Source organism: Opisthocomus hoazin, chromosome 8 (genome assembly GCF_030867145.1).
Source record: "Opisthocomus hoazin isolate bOpiHoa1 chromosome 8, bOpiHoa1.hap1, whole genome shotgun sequence".
NCBI lineage: Eukaryota > Metazoa > Chordata > Aves > Opisthocomiformes > Opisthocomidae > Opisthocomus > Opisthocomus hoazin.
Window position 1 is genome coordinate 73,056,118 of NC_134421.1, and position 25,964 is coordinate 73,082,081.

The following is a 25,964-nucleotide window of genomic DNA, read 5'->3' on the forward strand; positions in this document are numbered from 1 at the left end:
TTCTACCATCCTTCCCTACCTGATCATCTGCGATGACAACAGCCCGTTTGTTTCGGTGCATCTTTTTATTGCCCGAGGGGCAGATTTCAAAGGAGGGTAAATAAAAGACGGTGCTGGAGACGTGCCGGGCTGTCTCGCTTTTGGACGGGAGCACAGTGCCTGTGCTTCGCTGACCCAGGCGGACAGGCCCTCTGCTACTGTCTGGAAGCCTTCAGAAACCATAAAGAACCTTAAAAATAACACAAATTCTCTTTTATGTTTTCGGAGCGTTTACCACGGCCGGGAGACCTAGAGACAAGACATTGGAAAACATTCTCACTTGCTTTCTGGTGAAAGACTCGCAAGCAAACTGAGTTCGTCAGCAGGGATATTAGGAATAAACAACTATTTCATGGTTTGCTAAAATCATGAAAAGTGGGAATGAAGCAGCCCCTTGCATCTACCAGGTTGCGGTACTGCTGTTCGTTGTATGGAGGCCAGGGCTGGTTTTATGGAAGGATTCAGGATCTTTAGAGGAATAAAGCCACTTCCTCGCCTGCCCCGGGGCTGATACAGCTCCCACCACCCTGCACCATTAGTGCCTTCCAGCATTAATTTGTTTTTCCTCCCTGGTGGAGAAGAATCTCCTTCGCAGATGGAGAAACAAGACAGGGGAAGACTGGCAAAAAACAGGTCTTTGCAGGCATCTTTGGAAGAGTCTTAAGATGCTACTGAGCCCCTCCTGCAAGCTATCGGCTCCCCCTCACAGCCTCCCCACATTCTTTTTGCGAGCTGCCTCTCCTTGTGAAACGCGAGCCGGCAGAGGGGAGGAGGCCCTAACCCTGCCGTAAAGGACGCTTCACTTGAGAGATGCACGGCACTGTTGTCGTCTGGCTTAGCATCGTCACAGCAAATTCTGCTCCGGGGACCACGGGGTGGGAATTTCTCAGAGCTCAGCATCGTCTTAAACCTGCCCAGGGGCGCGTGGGTCGTGCGTCAAACCACGACGTGATCACACCACAGCTTGGGCTGAGCAGAACCTAACTGGCTCGCTCAGTTACAGGCCTGATTTTTAGTATCTGCTACACCAAAACCGCAGAATCCCGTTGTTTTTCACGCCTTGACATTACATATAGACAGGGGCGTGCCACGTTTCTATGAAAACCAAATTCGTAATTCCAGATGCATACAAATAAACCAAAAGGCTACAGCAGCTCTTACCTTTATCTGTATTCCAGGCTGCTACAGACTTACTGGCTACATTAAATATTAAGCCATTTCCTATTAAAAATAAAAAAAAAAAATCCTGCTCTTTGAAGTGTAAAGTTCATCACTGGTGAGAAGTGCCAAGCAAGGCTGTCCAGAATAACAAGTACCTCTCTTTCAGTCTGATCCAAAGACCCTCGATGTCACTGTAAGGTTGAGGTCTTTGTATCGGTTTCGGCAGCCCTTGGGATCAGGCTCGGGCCGTAAAAAGGACGTAAGAGGTTGACGCAGCTTGAAGACTCGCTGCACTTGTCCTCCGCAGCTCAAATGTGGTGAAGGAAGAGTCACCAAGGGCTCACTTACGCTGCACTGTGCTTGGCCTCTCTCAGGGCCTACCGAAAGAGGCGGCCACTTAAAGCGATTTAAGGGATTAGTGGGGAGCAGGTCCATTCAGGGCGGTAAAAATCAATGATCCAGATGCATCTTCTCCTTCAGGATGTCCACTGGAGGGAAACATCCCAGCAAGAGCCAGGCAGGTCCCCAGAGGTCATCCAGCAGCGGCCCGTGGGGCACCTTCCTTGGACGGCGATACTTCAGGGAGCTGCAGCCTCAGCTGCTTGGCCGTGCTGGGTGCTGCACAAGAAGAGAAGTTCAGCCCTGAAATTTGGAAGCGGAAGAGGAGCAGCCATGAATTTACAAGGATGGGATCAGTACCACAATGTGACAGCCCAGACCCACTACATCCATTATCTTTTTGAGATAATCCTATTTAAAACATGCTTTTCATGTCCATTATTATCGAGATAATTCTATTTAAAGTGTGTTTTCTCCTCAACGTATTTCCCAAGTGTCAAGCTTGGTTTCTCTGCTCAATCCTTGGGCAAAAATCCCATCATTTTAAACAGGTGTTTGCCTAAATCTGAACAGTTGATAAGCGGTAACTAACGTACCACGCTGAAACAAAACGTGTTTCTTTTTTTTCCCAGTTGGTCTCACGCGCTGCCATTCGTTTCCTGGAAAACCTGGACGACGTCTGGCTTCCTCGCGAGCTGCCGTGCCAGCGTGCCCGTGGCATCCGGGGCATCCCGCAGCCCGGCGTGGAGCAGGATCCGTGCGGCATCTGCCTGCTGCCCAGCGCACGCCGCGTGCAGGGCTGTGGGGGAGACAAGATGTCAAGGCGGGAGCTGAGATTGCTGGGTGATTTCGGCCTCAGCCCACTTCAGATGTGAACTCTGGATTCCCAGAGAAGGAAACAGAGCCAGCAGAGAAAACGCATCGAGGGTGAAAAATGATTTTTCCCAGTTGCAACACCCAGCCAAGCAGCCATGGGATGGCGCAGCGGGGCTCAGCTGCTGTGGGCGTGCGTATCCACAGCAGCGATGGGATGACGGCCCATTACTGCAGCCTGCCAGTACCTGAAGGGGCCTATAGCAAAGCTGGGGACAATCTTTTTAGCAAGGCCTGTTGCGACAGGACAAGGGGTAATGTCTTGAAACTAAAAGAGGGGATTTAGACTGGATGTAAGGAAGCAATTTTTTACCATGAGGGTGGTGAAACACTAGAACGGGTTGCCCACAGAGGTGGTCGCTGCCCCATCCCTGGAAAGGTTCAAGGCCAGGTTGGACAGGGCTCTGAGTGACCTGATCCAGCTGAGGATGTCCCTGCTCACTGCAGGGGGTTGGGCTAGGTGGCCTCTAAAGGTCCCTTCCAACCAAAGCATTCAGTGATTCTGTGACTAAACCTGCACAAGGGGATGCGATCTCTTCCACACCCAGCCATCCTGGCTCACCCCAGCTCTTACCCCCATCTTCGCCTTGGAGGTTCCTAGTCCCTCCAATCCATCAAGCAGTACTAACGTGGCTGAGCCAAAGCTAACCAGATTTGCAAACATATTGGAAGTATCTAAGCCAACTTGGCTCTTTTTGACCGAGTCATGGGCAGAGGGTGCCCACGGCAGGAGGGAGAGGCTCTGGGACAAAGCGGGCAGAGCAGGCGGCCTCCATGCGTCTTACTGCTCCACACTTGGGGTGGATTTAATAATGCCATGCAAGAGAGGGGCTTGAAACTACTCTGGATGTGACTGGGGTCCTTTATTCCCCCTCTACTCTGCCCTAGTGAGGCCCCATCTGCAGTGCTGTGTCCAGTTCTGGGCTCCCCAGTTCAAGAAAGATGAGGAGCTACTGGAGAGAGTCCAGCGGAGGGCTACGAGGATGATGAGGGGACTGGAGCATCCCTCCTAGGAGGAGAGGCTGAGGGAGCTGGGCTTGTTCAGCCTGGAGAAGAGAAGGCTCAGAGGGGACCTTAGAAATGCCTCTAAATATCTGCAGGGTGGGGGTCAGGAGAACGGGGCCAAGCTCTTTTCAGTAGTGCCCAGCGACAGGACAAGGGGGAACGGGCACAAACTGGAGCAGAGGAAGCTCCAGCTGAACCCGAGGAAGAACTTCTTCCCTCTGAGGGTGACGGAGCCCTGGCCCAGGCTGCCCAGAGGGGCTGTGGAGTCTCCTTCTCTGGAGATATTCAAGACCCGCCTGGACGCGGTGCTGTGCAGCCTGCTCTGGGTGACCCTGCTTCAGCAGGGGGTTGGACTGGGTGACCCACAGAGGTCCCTTCCAACCCCGACCATTCTGTGATGGGCTGGGGCTCCCTGCCAGCTCACTCTACAGTCAGGGACTAAATCGGAAAGGTCTCCACACGCTGCATGCAGCCAAGAGCATCCTACAGGAGGAGGCTGAAATACTCCAGCCCAAGCCTGAGCTCGTCCCGCAGACCCCTCCAACAGCCAGCACGCTGATGCAGCGTGGCTCCAGCACTGTTAGGCAGTCCCGTTACGCTCGGCTTGTGTAGCAGGGTGAGCCAGCCGGCTTTTCCTGGCCTAATCCTGCACAGGGGCGAGTAACTTTTACGCTGAGGGTCGTTAGCTCCTGCTGCAGGCTGATGTTGATGATGGGCTATCCTGATCCCCAGGGATAATCCACACAGGGCACTGTGCAGGAGCAGAGTCTGGGTAAGAAGCTCCCCAGGACGCGCTGACACTAACGCAGCCGGGGAACGGGGCAGCCGACAGGGACGAGGAGCCACCACAAACGTCCCAGGGTTGGATGAGTTCAGCAGAGCTCAGATTTACTCACTGAGGGGGTGGAGGGAGAGATCGAGAGATACAAGACCGTTCATGGCGCCGCTGAAGCGTGTTATTAAGCAAACCTGAAAAATGGGTAAGTTGCCAATTTTGGCAATGGCTGAAACCATCTATATATACTTTTTTTTCTGAGAGAGAGAGATGCTGATACAAGAGATGCCTCAGACTCTCACGCTGGGAATGCCAACTCGCTGGCATCACTATAGAGACTATATTTACGTTCAAGCTCTGTTCTTATTTGCTCATAAGCCATTCCTAGGCCGTCTGCTAAGGAGTTGAGGCTTAAGTGCTTGTGCAATCATTGTATTTGCCCGCCCACCCTAGCCGTTTCAAATTGGCTGATTTCAACCAAATTTGATGGCGAGGTGGCGGTATCAAAGATACTAAGCTCATTAAAGTTGCATGCAAAATAAGCAGCTGGGTAAAGAGAAACACCAATTAGCATCTCTGTTCTTCCCCCAAGGGAAAGGCCCCACTGCAGGCTCAACCACGCCATCAGACATCAGAAAGTCCAGCAGAAAGAGAGCCAGTGAATGAAAGCTGCAAAAAAAACCTGCAAAAAAAAAAACCCCCACACGTCGCGCTGCTCCAAGAGCCATTTGCATACGTGCATCTGGCATCATCTTGCACGCTCCGCTGAGCGGACGCAGCGCAGGCTGCTGTAGAGGCTGGGCTCCTGTTACTAAAGCGCGCTCTCGCCGTCATACAGAGGGCAGAACAAATAGCTCAGTAGCCTTACCAGAACGGCTCTTCCCATCCTTTGCGTGGACATCGGCGCCGAGGGACAGCAGCGTCTGGATGGTGCGCCCGTGTCCTTCCTGCAGTGGTGAGCACAGACACGTGGATTATTTATTCAGAACCAGCGCTGCACGATATTTCACCTTTGCATGTAGCAGAAATAACACGGGCCTGAAAAGAAAAGAGGCTGCAAGCTTTCTGTCCCTAACGGCATACAGCACCTGGAAGGGCACAGATGCAGATCCACTCTTTCCTGGTCAAATGTGGGACGACCAGGAGCTGCTCCAGGCTCTGGAGGACCTTACAGCAGCTGGAAATCAGGGTCAGCTGCCTGTGGCAGTGCAGATCGGGGCCCTTAGCCAGGGGTTGCCCAGGCACAGCAGACACACTGCTGTTACCCCACGGGAACCAGCCAGAGAGACGCCACCGGGCACCTTCTCCAGCCCTTGTGCTGGCAGCCCATGAGAGGAGTCGGCGCTTGGCCCTCGGTCAGCGTGTCTGCTCGCCTCGTCTGCCCCTGGCAGCAATTTCGACCCAGAGGCTGAAAAGGCAGCCAGAGGCATCCCAGGAACACAATTCTCTCTGCGAACATCAAAGACCATGTTTTAAAAACAAAAAATGCTCAGTGAAGACCAATAGCACTTAAAATCACGCGACAGCGTAGAGGTGTGGTGGTGCAGTCAACGACTGAGAGCGGTGCCTTGGCAGGGCAGGCATGATGGACACACAACCCAGCCCAGATCCAGGTAGGTGGATCTGCTTTTAGACAGCTGTGGATCCCATACGATCTTCCTCATCGCGGTCAACAGATCCACCTTGCGCAGCCGGGACCCTGAGGCACGAGGAATTTGGAGGATCGTCTCCCAGCTAAATGTCAGCAAGAAGCTGTGTGTCTTCCCACGCTGTAAATCCACTTCAGCTACCCCAGGGCTCTAGAGTTGCTCTTACCGAGGTGTGTTTCAGCTCAGAGAGCGGAACCTGTTGCTGATGTGGACTGCTGCATGTCTGTCTGCGGTACCCTCAGGCACCAGCATTTCCTAAAGGTTTACTCTGGTATTTGTAATGCCCCGTCAGACGGCGCAGAACGCCACGCTCACACACCGTCACGACCCACAGTGTCCTCTGTCTTTCCTCTGCCGGTAGCCAATTTTAAACGTCGCATGGGAAAATGCAACACAGCCCCCACACCCCTCCTCTCTGCACAAGCTTCTCCATAAATAAATCCTCTCTCCCTAAATAACAAGCCTGATTTGGTAATTACTTCTTCAATGCAATGAATTAAGTCTCTGTCGTGCGGCATGAGCCCTTATTTTTATCCCCGCCACCCACTCTTTTCCCCCATTATCGTACGACTCGGTAGCATCTTCCCCCCTGCTCAAGGCTCCCATTTCCCCACCGCATGCACACCCCCTCTCAGCGGCAAATACAGCAAGCCAGGAACTGCTTTAGCTGCCACTGCCTTGGCAGCAAATTGAGTCGAAAGCATAATTTGATTTTCATGTATTTATAAATGCAAAGTAATAAGAACAGAAGAAAAAAAAAAACCCACCAGCCAAACAAATGCTGCTGTAAATATAAAGTGACACTGAGCCTCGGGAAGGAAGAGAAACCCAACAAATCGCTCCCCAATCAGCCACTCGCCAAGACAGAGCTGGGATCTTCTCCAAGGCACATTATACTCCCCAATAGCCTTGCTGTTAAACGTACCCTTGGCAACCAAAAGGGCTTTCAACATGGTTTCTCAGACAGAGCATGAGGAAGGGAAGCTGGGAGAAAGACCTCCTTTGTGGGAGCCAGCAAATGCCACGGCTGGGTCCTGCTGGAGGAGAATACTGCTGCCAGCACTCCCCGTAAGCGTCATTGATGCTTTTGTAGGAGTCGGGTGCTGAGATGCTGCTCCGTTCCCACTACAAGTCTAGACCGGGCTCCGAGTGCTGCATGTTAAAGCTCATGAGGTTTAACATGCAGGGATCTGAGCAGGGACCTTCCCCTGCCACCAGCTGCCAGCACGGTGCACACGATGGAGCGACAGCACCAAGCAGAAGGGAGGGAGGCAGCAGGATCCCAGGAGAGATCCCGGTCAGCGGTGAAGCTTTCGGGATCTGCTCTGCGCTTCCAGGGAGCATTGAAGGACTCACAGCCCACCAGGCCCCCGCTTCCTGTACAAGCACGAGATGGGAGGAGGAGAAAGCTCCAACGACTCTCACCACCTGGAATTCAAAACAGCTCCTGTGTGAAGGACACAGATAAGCGCCCAGGAGCTCCCTCCGCCTTTCCACCTCTCCTTTCTCACGTCTGACCATGGGCAGGCCAGAATCCGGCCTGCTGGGACAAACTGTTGCTGTTTGACAGCACATCAGCCGTTTTCTGTCCAGCAAGCTGCTGACACGGAGACTGGCCACTCACCTGCTGGGACTCAAACCACTAAAGCTGAAGAAAGACACAGAAAGAAATCAGAGCAGCATTTCATTTGCATCTCCTCTGTCAGGCGAGTGAGAAGATGCTGGTGAAGAACTGTCACAGCTCATGAAGTGTTGGTACCTACAGCTCCCAATAACTAGCAGGGTGGACTCCCTTCACAGAATGTTCAGGGTTGGAAGGGACCTCTGTGGGTCATCTAGTCCAACCCTGCTGCCGAAGCAGGGTCACCCAGAGCAGGCTGCACAGGACCTTGCCAGGCGGGTCTGGAATATCTCCAGAGAAGGAGACTCTACAGCCCCTCTGGGCAGCCTGTTCCAGTGCTCCGTCACCCTCAGAGTGAAGAAGTTCTTCCTTGGGTTCAGACGGAGCTTCCTCTGCTTCGGTTTGTGCCCATTGCCCCTTGTCCTGTCGCTGGGCACCACTGGAAAGAGTCTGGCCCCGTCCTCCTGACACCCACCCTGCAGATATTTAGAAGCATTTCTAAGGCCCCCTCTCACCCTTCTCTTCTCCAGGATGAACAAGCCCAGCTCCCTCAGCCTCTCCTCGGAGGAGAGATGCTCCAGTCCCCTCATCATCTTTGTAGCCCTCCGCTGGACTCGCTCCAGGTGTTGCACTTCAGTCCAAAGGCAGCAGACTGGAAGAGTAACGCTCACCAGAGGTGTGGTTCAAGCCCTATCCAGAGCACGGCCAACTGGACGAGTGACAAACGAGCTAAGCCCCATCGCCACCCAATTCTGCTCCTGCACACCCATGTGCCAGGCAGGAGGGTTTACTAACCCGAGGGCTTACTAACCCGCAGCGCAGCCAGCAGTGTGGGCAGGAGGGTGGTGAACAGAGCGACCTGGATACCCACTGCCACTCTGCAGACAGCTGGACACACCTAATGAGGGTCTAAAATCCATTAAACAGGGTATGGGACTGGTCAGGAGCAGACAGACAGAGGATGAGCTAGGAATGGAAATCCTCCACCAGTGGCGAACAACGAAACCAACCTGTTTTAGATGCCTGCCTGTGGCACACCAACTAGCAGAGACTTTGAGGAGGGAGCCTGGGAGCCCGGACAAACCTTGGCTGCGTAGTGTAGCACTGTGAGCTGGAGGGTCGTCGCTCTCTCGTTGACATCAACACCCAACTCGGAGACAAGGAACTGGATGGCTTCATCCTGGGCCGTGACGGCTGCCCGGTGCAGAGGTTGAGCGCCCAGCGCGTCCTCGGCTGTAGGACAGGCCTGGAATGGGGGAGGAGGAGAAGGGAAAGCAATGAACAGCCTGGCTGATCCTTCAAGGACAATCACCAGCCCAAGCAGAATCATGTCTGCTGGCCATGGCAATGAACACGTGGGATGTCTCCAGCAGGACTGGTGCACTGCAATTTGCAGACCAACGCCAGCTCTTTCCTGAGCTTAAGTGATAAGCAAAACCCGTGCCAAAAAAGAACCACCAAGCTCCCTCTCTCTTCAGCTGAAGCACATACGATGGGTTCCAATTCTCTAAAGCAGCAAGAAACAACCCATCTCCAACCTTTGTACTGGTGGAGAAGAACTTGGATGCAGGCAGAGGGAGGGAGATGGGTGGATGACCTCATGAGATCTCCTCTGCGAGTCTCTGAACGTGAACCGCAAAGACATAAAATCCAGAAGGGTAACAGAAGTAATACACAGTGCACCCATCTTCAAGGATATCATCCAGCCTCTTGAGGTCTGGTGGGCCTGACTCATGGTTTTATAAAACCTAGAAGGCAGCAACACTGCCGTTAGCGTTTCCAGCGCTGCTCCATGGCAGTAAGCCAGAGCACCACAACGAGGAAATTAAATCAACTACACCGTCTTCATCGCCTGAAATGTGAGACTGAAAACGTAGGCAAACATCACAAATGTTTTATCCTGCAAGGGCCAGATGAACAAAGACAAGCACGTGAACGTCTTGTGTAGTAACACACTTCAGCACCACCTGGGCATCAAACCGTCTCTGCTGGGTGAGGCTACGCGTTACGGCTGAGTAAATCCAAAGCTTGCAGTCTTCAAAAGCATGGTACCATGTTCCCTGGCCCACTCCGTGCCGTGCTGGGGCTCAGCTGGCCAATTCAACCTGCCAGCGTGGCACAGATTCACTGGTATTGCCATGGTGGCTTTCTGCCAGGCCAGCGAGCTGCACCAGTTCAGCACGGTGTCCAACCAACACCAGAGCTGGTGCAGGGGGCAGGCCAAGTGAGGGCAAAGGAGGTGAGAAGGGAGGCACAACCCCACCTCCATGAGAACCAGCTGTTAGGTGGGCTCCAATCATCTCACATCAATTCAGCAGTCAATAAATAATGCAGTGGTCTGGTTCCCGCTACGCGTAATTGGCTCTAATGACATCCCTGCTCCGCCTTGTACGCTGGAGGAAATCGGAGATTACCGAGAGACAGCACGGGAGAGGGAGGCCAGAGATGAGCTGCTGCCAGCGCGGCCAGACGCCTCCATGTTACCCACCCTCAGCGCTGCCACGAGAGCCTCCACGCTGAGCTCCAGCCTTGGCTTTGACACAGCTGCCCCTGCAGCACCGGGCAAGTCCTGTCCCCTCCTGCCACTGCCTCGTGTCTCCATCCCCCTTCACCAGCTACGGGGACACATCCCTGCCCCAGGGTGAGATATTCACCATGAGCTGAGTCCTGGCGGCCTTACGCAGCAAAATCTTGCTCATCTCCAGGGGCAATTTGCCTTCTTTCAGAATTTGCTTCTTTACAATTTGGGAATTTGCTTCTTTACAATATGGTTATGGTGAGCGCGTGGACTGCCTGTCCCGGCAGTTCTAAGTCAGGTCCTGAAGGAGGGAGGTGAGGTTTTTGGCACCTACCTGGTGTTTTTCCAGGAGCAGCCGGGCAATGTCGACGTGCCCGTTCTGGATAGCATCCATAAAGGGAGTGACTCCACATTTGTCTCTGCTGTCAGGTTTGTATTGGCACCTGGGAGGGAAGACAAAAGCCAGGACAGAGTTGTGGGCAGCAATAAAACCCTTACTGCACCAGTTGCTTTGCACTGGTGGGGCAGGAGACTACCAGCGGATGTGATGCCCGAGCAAGCAGGCCTCAAAGAATCCCTGAAAGATGGGACTGGACATGGCATATATAAAGCCTGTCCACAGACCATGCAGAAACCTGTCTCGGTGCTTCATGCCCTGGGGTATGGTCTGCTGGGGTTTTTTGGGTCAGAGACCTGGTAGTCAGCTGGCACGGCTTGCTCGGCTGCACAAAAGCCAGGGATCTGTACATCATTCATATTTATTTCCCTTCCTCCCCGAACAGAGGATCTCTGGAAGGTAAGGTGTGCTCTGGCAGAGGGGAAAACCATATCCCCACGTAACAACGCCATTGTGCAAAATCAAAGCCCGCAGGTCTCGCTCAGGTTAAAGCTCCATTGAAACGAGAGAAGACTGAATTAAAATTGAAAGCCTGGCTCGAATCACAGGGCTATGTTTATGCTGGGCCAAGCAGGAATTAACAAGGCTGGGATGAGTCGCCTGACAGGAGGTGTGGCGAGCAGCGGCTGCGATGCCCGGGCAAAGCTGCTCCAGCTCTGGCAGCGGGCAGTGCTGGTTAGGAAGGTAACAGGGTCAGAACGACTGGGCAAAGGCTGATTTAAAGCCACTTCACAGCAGTCTCCCGGGAGCCGCAGCTTGAAAATAAAGCCTGGAGGCTAAGTCCAGCCTAGAGGAGCTGCAGCCAGAACCGAGCTGTCAGAAAATTGTTTTGTTGTTATCGTACGGCCTCGGACACATCAGAGGCAACGGGAATGAATCAGCACAGAAAAAGAGCAGAGTTATATAACCTGGGCTTATGTCATCACGAAGTCAGAGCCCATCGGAGCCCATCCTTGTCTCAAAGGCCCCTCACCGGCCGTGAAAAACCCAGAGGAAACGGGAGACGGCTTCGGGATCGCATGCGGGGCAGCTGGGCTTCCCGAACGGCACAAACGCCCTTTGTGTCCGGGCGGCTGGAGCGAGCCTGGCTGTGGACGGGAGGCGGGGGAGAGCGGGGAGGCAGAGGCAGTGTCGGGAGGAAGCCCGCTTACCGCTCCAGGAGTAGCTCCACAGCATCAAAACAGCCATGCATTGCTGCGAGAGAGAGAGAGGAAGCGCAGAGTTAATTTATGTTTTCATGCCACCATCCACCTACGGTGAAACATAATCAGGTTTCTGACCCTTCTGGCTTACTTCTAATGCTGGAAGGGGTTCCAAGAGGCTTTAAATTCAAAGCTTTTGATTTTTTTTTTGTGATTAAAACATTGTCTCCAGATCTCAAGCCTTCCCTTCCCCTGCTCCTATAGCAAAACACCAGATAAAACAGGGGAAAGATGCGTACAGGCACCGTTTGCTTCTAACCGCAGAGTGCATGCATGAGACCGTACATGCAATTAAGCTGACACAAAGATCTTTTCTTGCAAGTATTTGTTAATCCCTGAAGCGAAATCTGTGAGAAGCAAAATGAACACAAAGCAGGGAGCTGCTGAATAGCTGGATGGCATTTCTACCCCTCCTCAGCCACTCAAGACTACCCATCGCTCACATCTTATCATCCTAATGAAGCATCCTCACCCAGACAGCATCTCAGAGGAAAAACAACAACAGCGGGGGAGGATTTGAACATTGTGCACTGAAATATTCTCTCTTTTTTTTGTTAAGCATATTGTATTACAGCAGTGTACGGACAGCCTTAATCTGGCTTTTTTTCTATGGGTCATTTTGCAAACCAAATGCAATAAATTAAAGAAACAAAGGAAAAAAAAATGAAACCAAGCCCAGAGCTGCTACATCAGGCTATTTACTGTGTGTAGTGGGAGAAGGGCCCCTGGCAAATGCATGTTACCAGCAATAACCTTCTGACGCAGCTGCACAATAGATGCTCTTCGAAAGCCCGACAAGGGGTTCCCATCCTCCCTGGTCCTGGCCATTTGCTCCTGCTCCCTGCCCGTTTACCAACCCTTCACCTGAGCTGATGTAAATACAGGCAGAGCCACACTGCGAAAAGGATTTTTGAAATGGAGGCTTTAAAAAAACCCCAAGCTATATGAAGGAAAAAAAACCCCAAGCAACACAGTTACATCCTTTAACAGCAACAGACACACAAGAAATCTGCAGCACTCAGACCCGCTGTTGCACTCCACTTCCTCTAATTGCATCTCCCCTGCTCTCTTGCCTCAGGCTACAGATATATGAAGCAGCAAAGCTGAAGGAATCAACCCGGAAAAAAAATTGCACGGGAGAGAAAATTACCCATCATCTATCCAGGGATAACTGTGCCAGGAAGCCAGCTGGACTGGTCACGGGTTAATGTGCTCATATCCGCACCCTTGGGATGTAAACTCATTGAGACAACGGTTTGTCTTGACATGATCTCTCCCGGCAGCTCCAGCATCGTCCGCTCTCCCTCACCCGTGCCCCTGCCTCAGGGGCTGTGGCTGGCATCAACACCCACTGAGAAGGAGCATCATCCTGGGTTAAAATTATGCTGGGGGCAAAGGTGGTTTAAGCAGCTCCAGCCCTTCCTGCTGCCCAGTCACTCCCACACCAGCTGCTGCTCCACCAACGTGTGGGCCAGGGTCTAACCTGGATCAGTAAAACGACCAGAAATCATAGAATAGAATCAGAGAATCACAGAATGATTTGGGTTGAAGGGAACTTTAAAGGTCATCCAGTCCAACCCCCCGCAGTGAGCAGGGACCCCTTCCACCAGCCCAGGGTGCTCAGAGCCCGGTCCAGCCTGGCCTGGAACCCTGCCAGGGAGGGGGCAGCCACAGCTTCTCTGGGCAACCCGGGCCAGGGCCTCACCACCCTCAGCATAAAGAATTTCTTCCTTATATCTAATCTAAATCTCCCCTCTTTCAGTCTGAAGCCATCACCCCTCGTCCCATCACCCCACACCCTTGTCACAAGCCCCTCTCCAGCTCTCTCGCAGCCCCTCCAGGCACTGGCAGCTGCTCTAAGGTCTCCCCGCAGCCTTCTCCTCCCCAGGCTGAGCAGCCCCAGCTCTCCCAGCCTTTCCTCCCAGCAGAGGGGTTCCAGCCCTCGCATCATTGCTGGGGCCTCCTCTGACCCCGCTCCCACAGCTCCAGCTCTGCCCTGTGCTGAGGGCTCCAGAGCTGGACGCAGGACTCCCGGGGGGTCTCAGTAGAGCGGGGCAGAGGGGCAGAATCCCCTCCCTGGCCCTGTGCCCACGCTGCTGAGGATGCAGCCCAGGGCACGGCTGGCCTGCTGGGCTGCCAGCACACGCTGCCGGGTCATGTCCAGCTTCTCATCCCCCAGCACCCCCAAGTCCTTCTCAGCAGGGCTGCTCTCCATCCCTTCATCTCCCAGCCTGTATTGGTAGCGTGGACAGCCACCACCCAGATGCAGGACCTTGCACTTGGTCAACACAAATCATGGGTTGACGGCTTTGCCACAGAGAAAGTCAAACGTGGGAGGCCACGCAGAAGTGGAGACACCTCTAATAAAACAGCGGGAACCAGATGCTGGACCCCACCATCGCTGTCTGTACCACAAGCGCTATGAGGCAGGGAGGAAAACAAAGGTCAAAAACACTCCTTTTCCGTGGGACAGTCCTCACCCTGCTCCTGACCCTGTCCTCAGACCCTCAACCCCCAGATCCCAACCCAACGTCCACCTCTCTGCAGGGAGAGGGCTGAGAAGGGGCTGCAAGCCCAGCCCGCCAGCCCAGACACGGAAACTCAAGACCTGGGATTGAGCAGGGACAGGAGAACGCGCAAATAAACCAGGATTAGCCATTTCTCATTCAACCAACCAGCTCCTCGCTGCCCAGCTTGACACATCAAACAACTCACCAGCTATTTTTCATTCTCAGGTCAAACACAAGAACTGAGGCGCAGGCAGTGCCCCTGGGCTGGGACTGTCACTGCTGATGAGCACAGCACAGTGGACAGGCAGCTACCAAGAGCCGGAGAAGTCACGGGAACCACACAGCCAAGGAGCAACATACTCAACAGATTAATTACAGCACAGCAGGGGTCTCCTCACGATACCTCCGGTCTTTCCAGAGAGTCAATCCTCATTAAATTCTTTGGGAAATGAGTTTAGGTAGCCGCTCCCCACGCTCATCTCTCCAGCAGACACACTGCCGAGCCCTGGGACACGCAGCCTAATCCCCGCTCAGGCTTCAGAATCAGCTCAGCTACCACCCTCCAGCCCCAAGCCTGCCCCATAACAGCACCCCGTCTCGCTGTCACAAACCTCTCCCTTCACTCACTCGCCCCCTTCCTCATCCACTCCCACTGCATCTCTGAGGATTTAAGCTCTGGGAAGACCCGTGCTTTATCTGCACCGCCTAGCTGGCATGGGTCTGTCGGTAACCAGACCCGACATTCTGTAAGGGGCGATGAGACACGATGGGACAAACTTCATTCTGTGCCAACATATTTTTGGGCCATTCAACTTATTAAGTACTTATTAAGTACTTAACTGAGGCAGACCTTGTGCATCATTTGTAAATTCAGATGAATTGCTCCCCCAGCTTAAGGAAAAGGACCTGGGGGTGTTGGTCTACAGCCATCTGAACAGGAGCCAGCAGTGTGCCCTGGCTGCCAAGAAGGCCAATGGCATCCTGGGGTGCATCACGAGGAGTGTGGCCAGCAGGTCGAGGGAGGTTCTCCTCCCCCTCTACTCTGCCCTAGTGAGGCCCCATCTGCAGTTCTGTGTCCAGTTCCGGGCTCCCCAGTTCCAGAAAGATGAGGAGCTACTGGAGAGAGTCCAGCGGAGGGCTACGAGGATGATGAGGGGACTGGAGCATCTCTCCTATGAGGAAAGGCTGAGGGAGCTGGGCTTGTTCAGCCTGAAGAAGAGAAGGCTGAGAGGGAATCTTCTAAATGCCTATAAATATCTCAAGGGTGGGTGTCAGGAGGATGGGGCCAGACTCTTTTCAGTGGTGCCCAGCGACAGGACAAGGGGCAATGGGCACAAACTGAAGCAGAGGAAGTTCATGAGGAAGAACTTCTTGCCTCTGAGGGTGACGGAGCACTGGAACAGGCTGCCCAGAGGGATTGTGGAGTCTCCTTCTCTGGAGATATTCAAGACCCACCTGGACAAGGTCTTGTGCAGCCTGCTGTAGGTGTCCCTGCTTTGGCAGGGGGGTTGGACTAGATGACCCACAGAGGTCCGTTCCAACCCCAACCATTCTGTGATCCTGGCTTGGATCAGCAATGGGGTGGGCAGCGGGAGCAGGGCAGGGATCGGGCCCCTTTGGGCCCCTCACTCCAAGCAGGACATGGAGGGGCTGGAGCGTGTCCAGAGAAGGGCAGCCAGGCTGGGGAGGGGGCTGGAGAACAAGTCCCATGAGGAGCGGCTGAGGGAGCTGGGGCTGTTCAGTCTGGAGAAGAGGAGGCTGAGGGGAGACCTTCTCGCTCTCTGCAGCTCCCTGACAGGAGGGGGCAGTGAGGGGGGGTTGGGCTCTGCTCCCCAGTAACCAGCGATAGGACGAGAGGCAATGGCTTCAAGTTGCGTCAGGGGAGGTTCAGATTGGATATTGGGAAAAATTTCTTTCCTGCAAGAGTGGCCAGGCGTTGGACCAGGCTGCCCAGGGCAGTGGGGGAGTCCCCATCCCTGGAGGGGTTCAAAAAACGTGTAGATGTGGCACTTCAGGACGTGGTTTAGCAGGCATGGTGGGGTTGGGGTGACAGTTGGACTTGATGATCTTAGAGGTCTTTCCAACCATAACGATTCTGTGATTCTATGGAAGAGTCAGAACAGCAGAAACCAAACCCAAACTACTTATGGGACACAGCTAGCTGTGTCCTGCTCCCCGTCATGCCTGCAGAAGATGTCTGTGGTTCCTCAAACCGGTTCACACCCTCTATAGGTCCTTTTAAGCCAAGAAAAAGGGCAAGGCAGTGGAATGGGACACAATGGGCTCCAACCCTAACAACAGCTCCTGTGTACTCCCCACAGAGATTATCCTTTTCCTTTGCAGAAAGGCCCTCGGGATTTCTCACCACTCAATCCTACCTTCTTAAGCGCAATGTGAGAATACCAAAACCTGTGATGTTTCTTCCAGAGGTTGCCCCTAGAGACCCTACGGCTCTTCAGATTTGCCAGCATGACTTTACCCACCAAGCATGCACACAAAAACGCACCATTTCAAGAGACAGGCCTCTGACAAAAACCAACAACGAGCTATAAACCAAACCAGTAAAAATGTCCATCAACAGGCAGATCCCAAAAGGTGCCTCTCAGAAGCTCTGCTGGTTTTAGGACTTCTAAAATGGTAGGATATGCTTGGAGCCTTGCAGATTTTTCCAAGGTTTGTAAGTCAGCAAGGAAAAGTGTTTTGCAATGTGTCCTGAGCTTTGGGAGCTCGGGCGTATCTGTCACAGGGAGACAGAGACGAGACGAACACCCTGGTCTAAGGAGGCCAAAGTCAATGGGCGATCGCAAGTGCTCCTGGGACCCACCACTCCCAAGAGAACACAACTGTTAGGCACCACAGAAACATGCCTTGAGTACAGGCAAAATCCAGTAAAATGGGAACTGAGCACCCTCCAACCTCACAAGCTCAGTCTTTTGCACGTCATTGGAAGTGGACTGAGAACTGGTTGAATGGCAGAGCTCAGAGGGTTGCCATCAGCGGCGCTGAGTCTAGTCGGAGGCCGGTAATTAGTGGTGTCCCCCAGGGCTCAGCCCTCGGCCCAGTCTTGCCCAACTTCTTCATCAATGATCTGGACAAAGAGTTCAGAGTGTACCTTCAGCAACTTTGCTGATGACACAAAACTGGGAGGAGTGGTGGATACACCAGCAGGCTGTGCTGCCATTCAAAGAGACCTGGACAGGCTGGAGAGTTGGGTGCAGAGGAACCTCATGAAGTTCAACAAGGGCAAGTGCAGGGTCCTGCACCTGGGGAAGAACAACCCCAGGCACCAGTACAGGCTGGGGCTGAGCTGCTGGAGAGCAGCTCTGTGGAGAGGGACTGGGAGTGCTGGGGGATGACACGCTGACCATGAGCCAGCAGTGTGCCCTGGCTGCCAAGAAGGCCAATGGCATCCTGGGGTGCATTAAGAAGAGTGTGGCCAGTAGGTCGAGGGAGGTTCTCCTCCCCCTCTACTCTGCCCTGGTGAGGCCCCATCTGCAGCGCTGTGTCCAGTTCTGGGCTCCCCACTTCAAGAAAGAGGAGGAGCTACTGGAGAGAGTCCAGCGGAGGGCTGCGAGGATGATGAGGGGACTGGAGCATCTCTCCTACGAGGAGAGGCTGAGGGAGCTGGGCTTGTTCAGCCTGGAGAAGAGAAGGCTGCGAGGGGACCTTATAAATGCCTACAAATATCTGAAGGGTGGGTGTCAAGAGGACGGGACCAGACACTTTTCAATGGTGTCCAGCAGCAGGACAAGGGGCAATGGGCACAAACTGAAGCAGAGGAAGCTCCAGCTGAACATGAGGAAGAACTTCTTCACTCTAGGGTGACGGAGCCCTGGAACAGGCTGCCCAGAGGGGCTGTGGAGTCTCCTTCTCTGGAGATATTAAAGACCTACCTGGACAAGGTCCTGTGCAGCCTGCTGTGGGTGACCCTGCTTCGGCAGGAGGGTTGGACTGGGTGATCCCCAGAGGTCCCTTCCAACCCCGACCATTCTGTGATTCTGTGATTAAGAAATACTAAGCCTAATTCTTGCTGATCTGAAAGCAACTAAAATAAGTCTCTGAGGTAAAACCCTGCAAAGACGCACTGTTAAGAGACGGAAGTTCAGAGAGGTGAGCTCCCAACAGTGCCCACCATTAACTTCTTTTCATTTAATTTCAAAAACTTAAATATTTAACCATTTCCCTGTGGTTTTGTATTAAGATAGGACACATTTTGCTTCTCCAAACTAAACATGAATGGAAAAAAACGCCCCCTTCATTCTCCACTGCTGCTACAGCCCACTCTCACTCTTCCAACGTGTCTGGTGGCACTGGGACCCTGTTTTACCTGCTGTGTGCAGAGGCGTTCTCTTTATCGTGCTCTCCGTGTCCCAGCTGCCCGGGGACACATCCAGCAGGTACTGGAGGACCTGGGAATGGCCCTCCCGGCTGGCGATGTGGAAGCAATTCCAGCCATCCTTGTTCTTCAGCAGCGGGTTGGCTCCATGCTCCACGAGAGCTTTGATCACCTCCAGGTTTTGCCTGGTGCAAGCCATCATTAGGGGAGTCCTGAAAGAAAGACGAGGCAAATGTAACAGCCAGAGAGACGGTGCTGTACAAGCCTGCTGGCTTCTGTGCTAACGTCTGAGCTTCGAGAATGATCTAGAGTTGTCTGTAGCACCAACTACCCTGTCTAATAAAACACAGTAGCTCAGAGCCAGCTGTGATAAGTCAGCCAGAGGGAAAACCGATGTGCTAAAACCACCCTGACGTAGTAGGAAACTTTGCTGGCTAAAGGTAAAGACCTTCTCCAAGCCTGAGGCTAAATTTATCGTCTCACCTGGATTCAGATGCTTTGACTGAGGCTCACCACGTGCTGCGCACAGACCCAGGAGATTTTACAGCACTGTTTTTTTTCATGCAGCTAATATGGGGTCTGGACTTTTGGGGACTGTTGAGACAGAGCTGTTAACATCGGTGTTTCTTGCCCCAGATGGGCAGCTGTGGCTGCAGGCAGCGAATCACAGACAACTCCGCATCTCCTGGCAGTGGAGCACGAGCGTACCAGCAAATGCCGCTCTGGAACATTCCTGATGCAGAGCAGCTGACCTGAGAGCAAAGCTTTTCACAGTTTTGTCCTGTTTCACATGTCTGGGAACAACCTCTGATATTTAAAAACATTTCTACAAGCTCCCCAGGGGAACAGCAGCATCTCCATCCCAGAATTTCCGAGCTGTGCCTTGCTCCTGGAAAGCCAGAGGATACATCTGACAAATAAACACGGCAAACAGCCCACCATGCTCTGCTTTCAACCCCGTATCCAGCATTAACCACGTTTTCACACCTATAACCCACATGCTGCAGATTAACAACCCCCCTCAGCTCTTGCTTGGCAGCAGGGCAGTTCACCACTGAGCTTCTCCCTGGTGACCCGGTATCTCCTTGCCCACCATTCCTCACTGAGGACCGGTGTGGCTACTGGATCTGCAGCATCTTTCGGAGGAGGAAGCCCAGAGCCATCAGGACGTGGTTCAGCAGGCATGGTGGTGTTGGGCTGGCGGTTGGACTTGATGATCTTAGAGGTCTTTCCAACCTTAATTCTGTGATTCCAGGAGGCGGGCGTTAGCTGAAGGTTTACTCGCAAGGCAAAGCGCGGGCAACTCAGGGTGGTGAAGCCACAGATGTTTCCTGTGTTTGGTGTTACTAAAGTGACTAATATCACTGACCTCACCAGCACCAACCCCTATTTTCCTTAATTACCACGCTATATAACAATAATAGTTTAACAGCTGCAAGTGGGAGCTGCATTCTCCATTTTATCCGTTTATAAACTTCACCCAATCATCAAACACTGGCTGCGCATGCGGCTCGGACAGAAACCACTGAGCTTTCCCAGAAAAGACGAACACTTCTCTAGCACAGAGAGGGTTTATCACCTCTTCACCAACCCACAGACGTCAGCTGGGAGACAAAAAATGACCCCTCCATTCCTCATTCAGGAAAAGCTGCGGCGCAAAAACTTCCCACTGTGCAATGAATAAGGACTCAGGGGCCTAAACCACAGGGAGAGAGATGTGGCTTAGACTTTAGGAGAAGTGCTCCAGTTGTAAGGGCAGATAATGACAGCAAGAGAGCGACGACAAGGGCGATAACATCTCCAACGATGGAGATTTTCACAAAGAGATTAGACACGCATCTGCTGTGGACGATGAGGTAGAGCTGAGCCTGAAGCTCCGTGTTTCCTGCAGCTCCGTTTCTACACGGTGCCTCAGAGCAGCATCAATGTTCAATGCAAATTAGACTTTGTCCGAGGGCCGGGACGTGCGCTAGCAAACACGTAGCTCCCCGTTTCTAATCCGTGGATGGAAGGGTACCGCGGGCCTATCAAAGAAAACCAGGCTCGCACACCCATCTGCGCACAGCTCAGGAGATCTCTGCCTCCCTCTGCTCCCCCTGATGTCAGCAAGACGCTGCCACAGCCTGGAATTACGAGGACTGCGATGCTGCCTTTGTATTTGTCTTAGCTCAGCTTCGAAATGACCTCCCTGGGTTTTAATTTGCAGGCTGGGAAGAATCTTTGCTTTCTTTCACAAGGTGGTACACAGAAATCTGCCTCTCCAAGAGGAGAGATCAACATTAACCAGGCCTGCTGCCTGTCTGTGAACTAGGCTTAATTTTTTATTCCAAATTCTCATTCCCTCATCATTTGCTTACGTGTTACCCACGTGGCAGGCAGACAAAAGCCCTGAAGAAACCAGTTGTTTCTTGGGTTGTTGAGGCTGTTGCTATTATACCTGCAGCAAATCTGACCCAAGAGGCCCTGTTTGCTGGGAGGAAGGAGGAGTAAAACTTACTTTTTATCTTCTTGACTCTTACTTCAGTTTCTGAGGACCAGGACCAAAAAATTGAATCAGTATCACAGATTCCCATTGGATGGGGGAGTGGGGAAGAACAAAGAGCTGCGGTTGAAAGCTTTTAAATCAGATCTGCTAACGAAGCAGGAACTTACAACTTCCACGATAAATGGGGACATCGGTGATAGGGCTGGAATTCAGCCCAGCAGGCCAACCATGCCCTGGGCTGCATGCCCAGCAGCGTAGGCAACAGGGCGAAGGGAGGGATTCTGCCCCTCTGCCCCACTCTGCTGAGACCCCCCGGGAGTCCTGCGTCCAGCTCTGGAGCCCTCAGCACAGGACAGAGCTGGAGCTGTGGGAGTGGGGCCAGAGGAGGCCCCAGCAATGATGTGAGGGCTGGAACCCCTCTGCTGGGAGGAAAGGCTGGGAGAGCTGGGGCTGCTCAGCCTGGGGAGGAGAAGGCTGCGGGGAGACCTTACTGCGGCCTTTCAGTACTTAAAGGGGGCTTGTGAGAAAGAAGGGGATAGATTTTTTAGGAAGGCCTGTTGCGACAGGACAAGGGGTAACGGCTTCAAATTAAAGGAGGGGAGATTCAGACTGAATAAAAGCAGGAAATGTTTTACAATGAGGGTGGTGTCGCACTGGCCCAGGTTGCCCAGAGAGGTGGTCGATGCCCCATCCCTGGAAACGTTCCAGGTCAGGTTGGACGGGGCTCTGAGCAACCTGACCCAGCTGAAGATGTCCCTGCTCATGGCAGGGGGGTTGGGTGACATGACCTTTACAGGTCCCTTCCAACCCAACACATTCTGTGATTCCACGATTCTAAATGACAGCTCCTGCAGCCGGGTGCCCACCTTCCGCATCCAAACTCCTTGCAGATACCGCTCTGACCCATGCAGAGCGAGCCGGTGACCTACCAGTCTGCCTTCTTCAAGCAGTCTACGCTCGCGCCTCTCTCCAGGAGGTAGGAGACACACTCCCCGTGGCCCATGGAGGCCGCTTCATGGAGAGGTCTTTTGTAGTCGCTATTGAACACCTCCATGTCCATCCCCAGCTCCTCTACCAAGTAGGCGAGGACATCCCGGTGCCCGTATCGGGCGGCGTGGTGCAGCAGTGTGTCCCCTGAGCGCCCATAGCGTCGGCTCTGCGGCGCCGGGTCCAGCGCGTCGCCTGGCTGCAGCTTGTCCCGGAAGAGATCCAGCCGTCCCTCCTGCACCAGCCGCAGCAGCGGCCTCGGCTGTTCCCCCTCTGCCATGGCTAGGGATCTGTAAGAAATAGGCGAAAAATCAGCATTATGGTTTCAAACTGTGAATATAATGGCTGCTCCTGCGTTGGGATAAACAGAAATTGCCTTTTCCATGAGGAAAAATAGAACCTGGCCTCTATCTCCAGAAAAACAGAGGTTTTTTTCCCTCAGCAAATCTACAAACCAGCCTCTCCCTCAGGAAAACCACAAATTTCCTTCTTCTGCAGGATAACTAGAAATTTCCCCTTCCCTCCAAAAAAAAAAGCAACCAGCCTCCCCTTCAGGAAAACCAGAAATTTCCTCTCACCTTAGGAAATCAAGGAACTGGTCTCTCTCTCAGGAAAAACAGAAATTTCCTTTTCCCTCAGGAAAACCAGAAACCAGCTGCTCCCTCCGGAAAACCAAAAATTTCCTTTCCCCTTGGGAAAAGTAGGAACTGGTCTCTCCCTCCAGAAAACAAGAAATTTTCTTTCCCTTCGGAAAACCAGGAGCTGACCTGTCCCTCAGAAAAACCAGAAACTGGCCCATCCTTTAGGAAAAACAGAAATTCCCTTATCCCTGTGGAAAACGAGAAATTTCCTTTTCCCCTCAGGAAATCCAGGAACCAGCTTCTGCCTCTGGAAAAACGTAAATTCTATTTTGCCTCCAGAAAACTAGAAACCGGCCTCTCACTCCAGAACACCAGACATTTCCTTTCCCCTTACGAAATCCAGAAAATTACTTCTCCTTCAGTAAAACCAGAAATTTCCTTTTCCTTCCAGAATACCAGAAACTGGCCTCTTCCACAGGAAAAAGAGAAAATCTCTTTCCCATCAGAAAAACCAGAAATTTCCTTTTCCCTTAGGAAAAACAGAAACTGGCGTCACCCTCAGGAAAAACAGAAATTTCCTTTTGCCACCAGAAACAAAAGAAACTTCTTTGTTCTGTGGGAAAAACAGAAACCAGCCTCTCCCTCTGGAAAACCTGAAGCTTCCGAGGGAAAGGGAAGTTCTTCTCCCTTAGGAAAACCAGGAAAGGGGCTCTCCCTCAGGAAAATCAGTAGGCATGGTGGTGTTGGGCGGATGGTTGGACTTGATGATCTTAGAGGTCTTTTCCAACCTACAGTTCTATGAAAACCAGAAATTTCCTTTTCCATCAGGAAAACCAGAAACACACACAACCCTCCCCCTCCCCCCCCCCTCGAAAACCAGAAATTCCCTCTTCCTCAGGAAAAGCAGAAATCAGACTTCTCCCCCAGCAAATGCAGAAATTTCGTTAGGAAAATCAGAAACCCACCTCCTCCTCAAGAAAAACATAAATTCCCTTTTCCCTCAGGAAAAATAGAAAACTCCATTTTCCTCAGGAAAACCAGTAACCAGCTTTTTCCTCCAGAAAAACAGTAATTCCCTTTTCCCCTTGGGAATTGTCAGAAACCAGACTTCCTTCAGGAAAATCAGTAATTTCCTTTCCCTTTAGGAAAATGAGAAACTGGCTGCTCTCTCAGGAATAACAGAAGTTTCCTTTTCCCTTAGGAAAACCAGAAACTTCCTTTTCCCTTGGGAAAATGAGGAACCAGCCACTCCTGCAGAAAAAACCTGAATACTCCCTCAAGAAAAACTAGCAACCAGCCTCTCCCTCAGGAAAAACAGAAATTTCCTTTTCCTCTTCGGAAAATCAGAAATCAGTTTCTCCCTCAGGAAATCTAGTAGTTTCCCTTTCCCTCAGGGAAACCTGACACTTCCTTCTTCCTCAGGAAAACCAGTAATTTCCTAGAAACCAGCCTCTCCCTCGGGAAAAACAGAAATTTGCTTTTCCTCTTTGGTAAATCAGAAACCAATTTCTCCCTCAGGAAATCCATAAGTTTCCTTTTTTCTGAGGAAAACCTGACACTTCCTAGAAACCAGCCCCTCCCTCGGGAAAACCAGAAATTTGCTTTTCCTCTTTGGAAAATCAGAAACCAGTTTCTCCCTCAGGAAAACCTGACGTTTCCTTTTTCCTCAGGAAAATCTGACACTTCCTTTTCCTTCAGGAAAACCAGTAATTACCCAGAAACCAGCCTCTCCCTCGGGAAAAACAGAAATTTGCTTTTCCTCTTTGGAAAATCAGAAACCAGCCTCTCCCTCAGGAAAACCAGTAATTTCCTAGAAACCAGCCTCTCCCTCAGGAAAACCAGTAATTTCCTTTTTCCTCAGGAAAACCAGTAATTTCCCAGAAACCCACCTCTCCCTCCGGAAAAACAGAATTTTCCTCTTTGGAAAATCAGAAAGCAGTTTCTCCCTCAGGAAATCTAGAAGTTTCCCTTTCCCTCAGGAAAACCTGACATTTCCTAGAAACCAGCCTCTCCCTCGGGAAAACTGGAAATTTCCTCTCCAGAAGACCAGAAACCAGCTTCTCCCTCAGGAAATCCAGAAGTTTCCAGAAGGCCTCACCTTCAGGAAAACGAGAAATTCCCGCTTCCCTCAGGAAAACCAGCCACCAGCCTCCCCCCCCCGGAAAACCACTCATTTCCTCTTCCCTCCAGGAAAAGGGAAATTTCCTTCTCCCCCAGGGAAGCCAGGAATTCCCTTTTCCCTCAGGAATACCTGAGGCCCCTCCCTCAGGCTGGGCCCCGGCCACGTCCCCCCCTCCCCCCGCCCACGTCATGGCGCTCCCCGCGGTTCGAACCCACCCGCGCTCCGCGGCGGCTGCGTGACGTCACGCGGCGGCGTGATGTCACCCCCGGAACGGAGGGGGTGACGCGGAACGAACTCCGCGAACGTTGCGCTCGGCCCCAACACCGTCAGCCCCGCCCCCTCGTCGAACCCGGAAAAGCTGCGCCATTGGGCAGCGCCGGGTTGCTGGAAGCCCTCTGATTGGTCGGTGTGGCGGGGCGGGGCGGGGCCGGAGGAATGGCGCGCGGAGCGTGGAGGCAGGGCCGAGCGAGGCCGGAGCGGGGTGAGCGGGGCGCGACCCTTCCCCTTAGCAACGGGGGCGGGCCCTTGGCAACGGGGGAGGCCGAGCAGGGGGGCCCTTGGCTGAGAAAGGGTTGGAGAAGGGGCTCCCTTGGCTTTGGGGGGGGGGCTTTGGCATTGAGGGGGGGCCTGGCGTTGGGGGGGGGGCTGGACAATAAGGGGACCCTTGGCAATTGGGGGGGAGCTTGGTAATGGGGGGGGCTCGGTAATGAGGGGGCTTCTTGCCACGGGAGGGGGCCCTTGGTATTGGGCAGGCCTTGACAATGGGGCTTGGTAATTGGGGGGCTCCTTGGCATGGGAGGGGGCTTTGTAATGGTGGGGTTCTTGGCATTGGGGGGTCCCTTGGCAATGTGGGGGGGGCTTGGTAATGGGGGGCTCCTTGGCATGGGAGGGGGCTTGCCATGGAAGGGGACCCTTGGCACTGGGGGGTTCTTGCCATTGGGGGAGGGGCCTTGGCAATGGGGGGGGGGCTTGGTAGTGGGGGGCTCCTTGGCAATGGGAGAGGACCCTTGGCAGTGGGGAGGACCATTGGCAGTGGGGGGGCTTTGGCAATGGGGGAGCGCAGAGGGTGAAGGCCCTGGCTATGGAAGCAGCAGGCCAGGGGCAGGGGGTGGCAATGGGGGGGGGCTGTTCTGGGCCAGTGTGGGGGGTTCCTGGGCTACCGGGGGTCTCCCCAGGCTGGGGGTTGGATCCACATGGGGAAAGGGTCTGGAAACAAAGTGCCGGGGGGGGGGGGGGAGGGGACAGGGAGCAGCTCCGACCTTCTCCTCCCGAACATTTCTCGTCCCGCTGGAGCTCTCCCCGTCCCCTGCGGCTGCTGCTCATGGCCGACCCTTTCGCTTCGCAGCTGACGAGCTCCGCTCCCC

General features: G+C 53.2%; 1 protein-coding gene across 2 annotated transcripts; it reads right to left on the reverse strand.

Moving 5' to 3' along the window:
• Positions 1–25,959, reverse strand: ANKRD16 (ankyrin repeat domain 16). Of its 2 annotated transcripts, none has more exons than XM_075427864.1 (9): positions 25,860–25,959; positions 21,840–22,187; positions 18,417–18,637; positions 11,529–11,571; positions 10,315–10,423; positions 8,547–8,708; positions 5,061–5,139; positions 2,136–2,338; positions 1–1,842 (listed from the first exon to the last, which is right to left on the reverse strand). In XM_075427864.1, the coding sequence occupies exons 1-8, from the start codon at positions 25,874–25,876 to the stop codon at positions 2,178–2,180; spliced, it is 1,140 nt and encodes a 379-aa protein (XP_075283979.1). In that variant the 5' UTR covers positions 25,877–25,959; the 3' UTR covers positions 1–1,842; positions 2,136–2,177. The 2 variants fall into 2 exon arrangements, with proteins under 2 accessions (XP_075283979.1, XP_075283980.1); XM_075427865.1 differs by lacking the exon at positions 25,860–25,959 and adding an exon at positions 24,816–24,925 and having other exon boundaries at positions 2–1,842.
• Positions 25,960–25,964: the final 5 nt, after the last annotated feature.

What these genes read in the sequence shown, in the direction of transcription:
- ANKRD16 (XM_075427864.1), bottom strand. An exon ending in TGCTTGAAGAAGGCAGACTG is followed by an intron (nt 18,638 to 21,839) that starts GTAGGTCACCGG and finishes TCTTTCTTTCAG; the next exon opens with GACTCCCCTAATGATGGCTT. An exon ending in TGCTCCTGGAAAAACACCAG is followed by an intron (nt 8,709 to 10,314) that starts GTAGGTGCCAAA and finishes CCCCCATTCCAG; the next exon opens with GCCTGTCCTACAGCCGAGGA.